Here is an 11,277-nt window from a genome sequence, read left to right on the forward strand (position 1 = left end):
TTCAGTTTTCATTTTGTCTATCACATTTTGATGACGTTTACTGATGTATCATTGAGTTGTTTTATGGGTGTGTAATGAGCTTAGATAAATTAATTAAAAAGATATGTGAGGTGGTTGGGCATACATTCTTGGTTTCATCTTATAAGCGCTGTGTTCTAGTCACTACAGATTGAGAAAATTATATCCAGTAAGAACCTCTTCTAAATTCTTTACTATTTTGTTAACAGGAATTTTTCCTTAAAGAGACACAAAGAGGAAAAAACCAATAGCTCTTGGAAATTAAATGGAAGACAGAGGATAATCTTAAGTGGTGACATCCCCTCCCCAATTTCATTTACTGTTTCATTGTGATATATTCTACAACATTTACTGCTAACACGAACATAACAAGATAGAAATTAGAACTACTAGGGCTTATTTAAGTGCCCATTGTCCATGGATTCTTGCTCTAAAGACTGTTAGTAAAACATCCTTGTAAGCAAACTGCTTCTCAAAAGATCTCTGCTGCAGCACAAGATGGTGCCATTGGCATATCACGATCACCGCTTTGTGCATTTAGACAACTCTCAGCAACAAAGTACAAACAATTCACCTGCATATCAATACACAAGTAATACACTAAACCAATGCAAAAGCCAACCTGTGTGCAAAGAACAATCTCAAAATACAGTCACAGTATCCCCATCAACCTATAGCAAAAAGGCCCAGAGCTTCTCGACATTGCCATCTCCGATCTCTAAAGGGTTTCATGGCTCCTATAGCAGGGCTATGAAATCATCATCTTCACACTCCAAATATCCAGGAACATCTTCAAAAGATCCCTACTTGAAAGGTTCATTTAATCCCTCTAGGAAATGCTTAGACTCAACTTTGTCTCACCACAAACCTCAGACAACATCTTTATCTAGCTTTACCAAGACTTCATCTTTGGAAACTAGCCCAATATCTCTGAGATCAAGATTACCCCCCCAGAAGACTCAGACATCATCAAGTATTGACTTTTGCCGGAAAATACCCTTATTGGAGTCTAAACAAAGAGTCTCAACATCATCTTCATCTTCCTCTCAACATCAAGAATCACCTTCCCTCAGTGTCTTCTGGGCTTCATCTTCTTTGGAATTGGGTCAAAGTGAACTTAACTCAACGGTATGTAAAACTAAATCACAGAAGGGCTCCTCATTGGACTTCCTTTTATCATCTTTATCAGAATCCAATCCAAAAGCTTTGACCACACCACCATTAAACAACAAACTTCACAGAAATGACTCTATTCCAACTTCATCTTCTCTGGAGGGCAATCGAATGTCTCACAATTCACCATTGTCTGACAGTAAACCTCTGAAAGTTCCTGTATCAAACTCTAATAACAATATTCTGAATTTGCCATTGTCCCAAGTAAAATCAAGGAAATCACCTTTATCATCACATTCTGTTCATCTACCTCAGAATTTACCAGCATGCCAGCCAAAGCCTAAAGCAGTGCTCAGATGTGATCATAGAGCCGGGACTCTCCCATCACCTATATGTCACCCCAAGGTCCACAGTACAGCTTCAGCCAATGACAAACACAAAGCCCGTCAACTATCCCCAGTTCATCCTAAACCAAATCTCTCAGGCCAAAGAGTATCAAGTCCCAAGCCCTGCATCAAGAACAAAAATGCTTTCATTCCAGGTTCCAAACTACAGAGTAAAGGTAACTGTGAACAAATTGTGAAGCCAGAACCGGAGAATGAAAGCACATGGTCCTTAGATTATAGTCATCCCTGCATTATTAAAGGTGGTACTGTCCCTGCTGATGTTGTAAATAAAATTGTCAATTCTATCTCCAAGACTACAATCCAGAAAGACCTCTCTAGGCAAATTCTCTTTCGAAGAATGAGGGGAAGGCCAAATCCTCGTCCTGGTCCCCGACTTTCGTCAACATACACTGTTTGTTTAGATTGTGCTTCCTGCGTAAAATCTCAGTGTAACCACCTTACAGGAAAGAAAGATCCTCGATGTGCAACACTCTTTGTCATACCAACACCTGAGAGCAGCTCTGATGGAAAAGTAGATGTGAAAATGGTTCTTATCCTTTCTCTACCAGAGACTTCTTCCTCATCCTGTTACCAACTCCCCATGAAAGACAGTCAACATGAAGAAAATCTAGAAGCCTTAGATGAAAATCTTGAAGAATTAGAGAAGATAACACAGTTTTTCCCTGAATCTGAATCCGATTTCATCCAGGGGCTCAAGACAAACAAAAAATGGTTGGCTGTATCCGCTGAGGACAAAGATACAAGCCAAGAGCCCGAGGCAATAGATTGGCTGTTCTATGTCAAAAACAGTAGTAACATTCACCCCCAAACCCCAGTTCCCGCCCCGTCATCATCATCATCATCTTCTTGCTCTTCCATTTCCTCTTATTCCTCCTCTTTGTCTATTGGCTCTCCCTCTTCACCCTCTCCTTGTAAAGAACCTGCTCCACCTCCGCTCTCGGGTTATGTCGTTGCCAAGGTAAGAAGTTACCACCGGTTACCTCCAGGGGTGTCCTGGCTTGAGTTCATACGGGGTACAGGTTCTGAAACCACCAAAACAAGACAAACGGCTCCACCCAAAACCAAGCATGTGAGGACTCGCAACACGAAATCCATGAAAAAGGGGAAAAGGGGACCGAACACACTGTTCAGATATTTGCAAACAAAGTTCCAAAATGAGAAATCCTGATTAAATCAACTTTCTGTCTCTTTGAGAGCAATGTCTTTTTCTAGTTCTTTGACACTGATGCCTGTTTTACTATTTATATTTTTAAAACCCAAGTATGACTCCATTTTAGCTAATGAAGTACCTATTTGAGAAGTATTATTTCTAAAATGTTATTCTAAATGTTAGTTGGAGGATGAACTGGTATCTTCTAAAATGTGGAATAATGAATTCTACATTTTTAACAGATTCCCTGCTTAGTGCAACAACTGTGTAAATGTTAATCATAAGCTTATCAGAGTTTGCCAAGTATCAGAAATACCCCTCCCATCTGCCTCTGAACAGTATGTGGTTATTCTCCTTTGTAAGATTATGTTAATAGCAGTATTATTAAGCCAATTTATGCAAATATGTTTTTCCAGCTCTAAATAAAATTCAGGTATCTTTCAATAGGTCAGAACATAGACCAAGCCGGGCGGTGGTGGCTCATGCCTTTAATCCCAGCACTCGGGAGGCAGAGGCAGGCGGATCTCTGTGAGTTCGAGACAAGCCTGGTCTACAAGAGCTAGTTCCAGGACAGCCTCCAAAGCCACAGGGAAACCTTGTCTCGAAAAACCAAAAAATAAAATAAATAAAAAAATAAAAAAAGAACACAGACCAAAGGACTCATTTCAATTATGAAATTCTAAAAAATTTTTGGGAGTATCACACATTCTGAGATGAATTTCCTCAGTCTTTGTTAACAAATTTGAAGTAACTAGTAAACAGCTCTATGGAATCGTGATAAGGCAGACTTTTCAGACATGGCTTTTAATGTCACTTGCTTATTACTTTCATATATACAGCCACATACCTAAAAAGTATGCTTCATTTTCAGGATCTCCTGACAGATTGTTAATAGCCCCAAGGCTGATAATCAGTATCTATTATAAGAAGTAGTGATTCACAATCTGTTTTCTCCAACCCAAATCACCCCAATGCAGACTGAACATCTCAAACTCAACATGGCCCAGACACAATTCCTCTTTTTTATAAGGATGATTTCCATCTTTATCTAGTCATGTGGGACTGTTTTCACTAACTGTCACTTAATCAGGCCATGAATTTTTATTGTTGCTAGGATTGAACCACCCCCTCCCTGTCACTTTCATAGTTTATCCTAGTCATGACCATAGTTATTTGTCACGTGGATTGTAGCAATAACACATAAAAGTGCAGTTTTACTTCTGAATACATTTGAGGTAAACAAAGTTGATAGTTCTCCATTGCCTATGACTTAAATGTCATTATTTATTTTATGGATGTTTAAATTCCTAGATGAAGTATGATGGCTTCTTTCTTTTTAATTTATAATACAGTAATCATCATCACCATTACTACTAGTATTGGTGCATGTGCGTGTGTGTGTGCGTGCGTGCGTGTGTGCATGCGTGTGTGTGTGTGTGTGTGTGTGTGTGTGTGTGTGTGTGTGTGTGTGTGTACCATAGTTCTTACATGTGGAGATCAGAGGACAATTTTCTGGAATCAATTCTCTCCTTCCTCATGTATGTGAGTTCCAGAGATCAAACTTAGGTCACCAGGCTTGCATGGCAATTGCCTTTACCAGCTGTCTTAACTGTGAAGAGGCATCATGACCCAGGCAAGTATTATAAAGAAAGCATTTAATTGGGAGCTTATAGTTTTAGAGGGTTAGTTGTCCAGGATCATCATGTGGAAAGCAAACAAGTATGGCGCCGTAGTAGTAACTGGGAGCTTTACATCCTGATCTGCAGGCAGCAAACAGGAGAGAGATAGAGCTAGAGATACACACACACACACACACACACACACACACACACACACACACACAGAGAGAGAGAGAGAGAGAGAGAGAGGGGGGGGGGAGAGGAGAGAGAGGAGAGAGAAGACTAGAAAAAGACTGCAGCACCAGTAGGCTTTTGAAACCCCAGAGCCTACACCAAATAATACCTGCTCCAGCAAGACCACAACTCCCAATCCTTCCTCAAAAGTTCCATTAAGAGGACTAAACATTCAAATATATGAGCCTAATGGGGACCATTCTCACTCTAAGTACGCCAGGATCAGAGGCATCTCACTGGCTGAAATCATAATTCTTTCTCAAAACTGACTTCTTTTCTCTGTCTCCTCTTAGTTGCTTCAGACTCTGATTTCTTTACAATGCATAAATTATAGTAAGGACTTTATCTCACCATGTGTTTAAAACCCATGATCATCTTGTCTGGAAAGATGGTCTATTTGTGCATTTTTTTCTCTTTTTATTATTATTATTATTAATTCAAGTTAGGGAACAGGCTTGTTTCACATGTACTTCCCCTCTCCCTCTCCCTCCCCTCACCCCCATTCCTTCTCCCCCACCTCCAACCTACCCCCCACCCCATCCACCCACCACTCCCCAGGCAGGGTAGGGCCCCCAACCGGGGCTCCACCAAGTCCACCAAATCTTCCTGTGCTGGGCCTAGGCCCCTCCCCATGTGTTCAGAGACAGAGCGAATCCCTTCAAGTGGGATGGGCTCTCGAAGTCCCCCCCACCCACCAGGACAAAACGCCAGTCCACCTCCGGAGGCTCCCAGGAGTGCAGGGGCCTCCCCATTGGCATCCATGATCAGGGGGTTGGATTAGTCCCGTACTGGCCTCCCAAAGAGCCTCTGGGGTCGATATGCTTTCCCTTTTTCAGGCCAACTGTTTCTGTGGGTTTCTCCAACCAGGTACAGACCTCTTCGTTCTTCATTCCTCCCTCTCTTCAACTAAGTTCCAGATTTCAGCTCAGTGTATTTCTGTGGATGTCTGTCTCTGCTTCCATCAGCCACTGGATGAAGACTCTAGGATAGCATAGAGAGTAGTCATCAATCTCATTCTAGGGGAAGGGTTTCTAGGCCATCCTCTCCTCCACTGCCCGGACTGTCAGATCGTGTCATCCTTATAGGTCTCTGGAGATCTTCCTAGTTCCAGATCTCTTCTCGGACCTATAGTGGCTCCCTCTGATATGGTATCTCTCATCCTGCTCTCTCTCCTCTATTCTTCCCCCAACTCAATATATCTGCTCCTCCATTTCTTCTCCTCTACTCTTCATCTTGTGCTCTTATTGTGGCAGCACCCACTCCCCTACCCTCATGCTCTCAATTAGCTCGGGAGTTCATGCCACTTCCCATTCCTGGGGTCCATTTATCCCTTAGAGTCATTCATGATTTCTAGTTTCCTTGGGGTAGAGGATTATAGGCTGGTAAACCTTTGCTCTATGTCTAAAAATCATATATGAGTGAGTACATACCATGTTTGTCTTTTTGTGATTGGGTTACCTCACTCAGGATGGTTTCTTCTAGTTCCATCCATTTGCCTGCGAATTTCAAGATTCCATTGCTTTTTTCTGCTGAGTAGTACTCCATTGTATAAATGTACCACATTTTCTCTTTCCATTCTTCAGTTGAGGGGCATCTAGGTTGCTTCCAGGTTCTGGCTATTACAAACAATGCTGCTATGAACATGGTTGAACATATGTCCTTGTTGTATGGACATGCAGTATTTGGGTATATACCCAAGAGAGGAATGGCTGGATCTTGAGGTAGGTTGATTCCCATTTTTCTGAGCAACCGCCATACTGATTTCCAAAGTGGTCTTACAAGTTCACACTCCCACCAGCAATGGAGGAGTGTTCCTTCTTCTCCACAACCTCTCCAGCATAGGTTGTCATTGGTATTTTTGATTTTAGCCATTCTGACAGGTGTGAGGTGGTATCTCAGAGTTGTTTTGAGTTGCATTTCTCTGATGGCCAAGGATTTTGAGCACTTTCTTAAGTGTCTTTCAGCCATTTCAGATTCCTCTGTTGAAAAATCTCTGTTTAGTTCTGCACCCCACTTTTTAATTTCATTGTATGGTGTTTTGGTGGCTAGCTTCTTGAGCTCCTTGTATATTTTGGAAATCAGTCCTCTGTCAGATGTGGGGCTGGTGAAGATCTTTTCCCATTCTGTGGGTGGTCGTTTTGTCTTACTGACTGTGTCCTTTGCCTTACAGAAGCTTCTCAGTTTCAGGAGGTCCCATTTATTGATTGCAGACCTCAGTGTCTGTGCTTCTGGCGTGATGTTCAGGAATCGTTCTCCTGTGCCAATTTGTTCAAGGGTTATTCCCACTTTCTCTTCTAGAAGATTCAGTGTGGCTGGGTTTATGGAGAGATCTTTGATCCATTTGCACTTAAGTTTCGTGCATGGTGACAGGTATGGATCTATCTGCAATTTTCTGCATGTCAGAATCCAATTGTGCCAGCACCATTTGTTGAAGATGCTATCTTTTTTCCATTGTATGGATTTAGCACCTTTGTCAAAAATAAGGTGTTCGTAGGTGCGTGGGTTAATATCTGGGTCTTCAATTCGATTCCATTGGTCTATCTGTCTATTCTTGTGCCAATACCAAGCTGTTTTCAGAACTATGGCTCTATAGTAGAGCTTGAAGTCAGGGATGGTGATGCCTCCAGAAGATCTTTTATTGTAAAGAGTTGTTTTGGCTATCCTGGGTTTTTTATTTTTCCATATAAAGTTGAGTATTGTTCTTTCAATGTCTGTGAAAAACTGTGTTGGGATTTTGATGGGGATTGTGTTAAATCTGTAGATTGCTTTTGGTAGGATTGCCATTTTTACTATGTTAATTCTGCCTATCCAAGAGCACGGGAGATCTTTCCACTTTCTGGTATCTTCTTTAATTTCTTTCTTTAAAGTCTCAAAGTTCTTATTGTACAGGTCTTTCACTTTTTTGGTTAGTGTTACCCCCAGATATTTAATGTTGCTTGTGGATATTGTGAAAGGTGATGTTTCCATGATTTCTTTCTCATTGAGTTTATCATCTGTATACAGTAGGGCTACAAATTTTTTTGAGTTAATTTTGTATCCTGCTACCTTGCTGAAGGTGTTTATCAGCTTTAGGAGTTTCCTGGTAGAGTTTTTCGGGTCACTTATGTAGACTATCATTTCATCAGCAAATAGTGAAAGTTTGACTTCGTCCTTTCCAATTTGTATCCCTTTGATCCCCTGTTCTTGTCTTATTGCTCTAGCTAGAACTTCAAGTACAATATTGAAGAGGTATGGAGAGAGTGGACATCCTTGTCTTGTTCCTGATTTTAGAGGAAAAGCTTTGAGTTTCTCTCCATTTAGTTTGATGTTGGCTATTGGTTTGGTGTATATCGAGTTTATCATGTTTAGATATGTTCCTGTTATTCCTGTTCTCTCCAAGATCTTTATCATGAAGGGATGTTGGATTTTGTCAAAGGCCTTTTCAGCATCTAGTGAGATGATCATGTGGTTTTTCTTTTTCAGTTTGTTTATATGGTGGATTACATTGATGGTTTTTCGTATATTGAACCATCCTTGCATCCCTGGGATGAAGCCCACTTGATCGTGGTGGATGATTTTTCTGATATGTTCTTGGATTCGATTAGCCAATATTTTATTGAGTATTTTAGCATCAATGTTCATGAGGGATATTGGTCTGTAGTTCTCTTTCTTAGTCTTATCTTTGTGTGGCTTGGGTATCAAAGTGATTGTAGCCTCATAGAAAGAGTTTGGCAATATCCCATCTGCTTCTATTGTGCGGAACAGTTTGAGGAGTATTGGTATCAGCTCTTGTTTGAATTTCTGGTAGAATTCTGCAGTGAAGCCATCTGGTCCTGGGCTTTTTTTGGTTGGGAGGCTTTTGATGACTGCTTCTATTTCATTAGGGGTTATGGGTCGATTTAAACTGTTTATCTGATCTTGATTTAATTTTGGTAAGTGATATTTATCCAGGAAACTGTCCATTTCCATTAGATTTTCGAATTTTGTGGAGTACAGATTTTCAAAGTATGACCTAAAGATTCTCTGGATTTCCACAGTGTCCGTTGTTATATCCCCCTTTTCGTTTCTGATTTTGTTAATTAGTGTGCTCTCTCTCTGCCTTTTGGTTAGTTTGGCTAGAGGTTTGTCTATCTTGTTGATCTTCTCAAAGAACCAACTCTTTGTTTCATTGATTCTTTGTAATGTTTTCCTAGTTTCTACTTTATTGATTTCAGCTCTCAGGTTGATTATTTCCTGGCGTCTACTCCTCCTTGGTGAGTTTGCTTCTTTTTGCTCTAGTGCTTTCAGTTGTTCTGTCAGTTCTCTAATGTGACTTTTCTCTAGTTTCTTCATGTGGGCACTTAGTGCTATGAACTTCCCTCTTAGCACTGCTTTCAGAGTGTCCCATAAGTTTGGGTATGTTGTGTCTGCATTCTCATTAGATTCTAGGAAGTCTTTAATTTGTTTTTTTATTTCTTCCTCAACCCAGGAATGGTGCAATTGGGTGTTATTCATTTTCCAAAAGTTTGCAGGTTTTCTGCCATTTGTATTGTTGCTGAATTCTAGCTTTAATGCATGGTGGTCTGATAAGATACAGGGGGTTATTTCAATTCTTTTGTAACTGTGGAGGTTTGCTTTGTTGCCTACTATGTGGTCAATTTTAGAGAAGGTGCCATGCGATGCTGAGAAGAAGATATATTCTTTTGAGTTTGAATGGAATGCTCTATAGATACCCGTTAACACCAGTTGGGCCATAACTTCTTTCAGGTCTTTTGTTTCTTTGTTAAGTTTTTGTCTGGTGGTCCTGTCTAGTGGCGTAAGGGGGGTGTTGAAGTCTCCTACTATAAGTGTGTGTGGTTTTATGTGTGGTTTGAGCTTTAGTAATGTTTCTTTCACAAATGTGGGTGCCTTCGTATTTGGAGCATAGATGTTCAGGATTGAGATTTCATCTTGATGGACTTTTCCTGTGATGAGTATGAAATGCCCTTCTTCATCTCTTTTGATTGATTTTAGTTTAAAGTCCATTTTGTTAGATATTAGGATTGCTACACCTGCTTGTTTCTTGAGGCCATTTGATTGGAAAATCTTTTCCCATCCTTTTACTCTGAGGTATCACCTGTCTTTGAAGTTGAGGTGTGTTTCTTGTAAACAGCAGAAGGATGGATTCTGTCTTCGTATCCATTCTGTTAGCCTATATCTTTTTATGGGTAAGTTAAGACCATTGATATTTAGGGATATTAATGTCCATTGTTCGTTGGTTCTTGTTTGGTTTGGATTTATTGTTGGTGGTGTCATTGTGTGTGGATTTTGCCCTCCTGCTTCTTTTTGTGTTTGGCAATATTAGATTATCTATTGCCTGTGTTTTTGTGCATGTAGTTATGTTCCTTGGGTTGGTGTTTTCCTTCCAGAACCTTCTGTAGTGCTGGATTTGTGGATATGTATTGTTTAAATCTGTTTTTGTCATGGAATATCTTGTTTTCTCCATCTATAGTGATTGAAAGTTTTGCTGGGTACAGTAGTCTGGGTTGACATCCATGCTCCCTTAGTGCTTGTAGTGTATCTATCCAAGACCTTCTGGCTTTCATAGTTTCCATTGAGAAGTCGGGTGTGATTCTGATTGGTTTGCCTTTATATGTTACTTGGCCTTTTTCCTTTGCAGCTCTTAATATTTTTTCTTTATTCTGTAGATTTGGAGTTTTGATTATTATGTGTCGGGGGGACTTCTTTTTGTGGTCCAGTCTGTTTGGTGTCCTATAAGCTTCTTGTACTTTCATAGGCATATCTTTCTGTAGGTTGGGGAAGTTTTCTTCTATGATTTTGTTGAATATGTTTTCTGTACCTTTGAGCAGTGTTTCTTCACCTTCTTCTACACCTATTATTCTTAGGTTTGGTCTTTTCATGGTGTCCCATATTTCCTGTATATTTTGTGTTAGGGATTTGTTGGTCTTGAGGTTTTCTTTGGTTGATGAATGTATATCCTCTAGCGAGTCTTCAATAGCTGAGATTCTCTCTTCTGTCTCTTGGATTCTATTAGTTATACTCACATCTTTAGATCCTGATCGTTTATCCAACCTTTCCATTTCCAGCATCGCTTCATTCTGTGTTTTCTTTATTGTGTCTAATTCAGCTTTCATGCTTTGAACTGTTTCAAGAGCTTCCTTCACTTGTTTGGTTGTTTTATCTTGGGTTTCTTTAGCTTCTTTAAGAGATTTGTTTATTTCTTGAATTTTTTGGTTTGTCTTTTCCTCCATTTCGTGTAATTTTTTGCTTGCTTTTTCTTCTATTTCTTTAAGGGATTTTCTTGTTTCCTCTTTGAAGGTCTCTATCATCTTGCTGAGATAATTTTTGAGGTCCATCTCTTCTTCTTGCACTATGTTGGGCTTTTCAGGTCTTGCTGGAGTGGAGTCCCTAGATTCTGGTGGTGTCATATTGGTCTTTCTGTTGTTGAGCGAGTTCTTATTCTGTCTTCTTCCCATATCTTTTTCCAGTGAGTGCAGGTAGGATCTCTCTATCTCCTCTTGTTACTCTGTAGTGTGTGTGGGCCAGGAATTCAATGTCCGAAGCTCTGGATGGTCTTGCCTTTCCTCGTAGCCTCCTCACTCTGAAGGAGTTAGGCCTCCTGGCGGATCGGTCGCCGGGAATGGAATGAAGAGTGGCTTGTACCCAGATTCAGGGAGCTCCTCCCTGCCTGGGCGTGTCTGTTTCAAGCAGGGACAAGCCTGGAGGGATCTGGGTGAATGGTGCTTAGGACAAGAATTGGGTAAAAGCAGGGGGTGGC

The 11,277-nt window shown here is 40.5% G+C and overlaps 1 protein-coding gene across 1 annotated transcript; it reads left to right on the plus strand.

The window, feature by feature from the left end:
- Nucleotides 1-516: 516 nt before the first annotated feature.
- On the plus strand, nt 517-2,706 carry Csnka2ip (casein kinase 2 subunit alpha' interacting protein). The gene has a single exon (XM_027413325.2). It carries the CDS (start codon nt 517-519, stop codon nt 2,704-2,706), a length of 2,190 nt encoding a protein of 729 aa, XP_027269126.2.
- The last annotated feature ends 8,571 nt before the right edge of the window (nt 2,707-11,277 follow it).

The sequence above is a fragment of the Cricetulus griseus genome, chromosome 4 (genome assembly GCF_003668045.3).
Source record: "Cricetulus griseus strain 17A/GY chromosome 4, alternate assembly CriGri-PICRH-1.0, whole genome shotgun sequence".
NCBI classification, from domain to species: domain Eukaryota; kingdom Metazoa; phylum Chordata; class Mammalia; order Rodentia; family Cricetidae; genus Cricetulus; species Cricetulus griseus.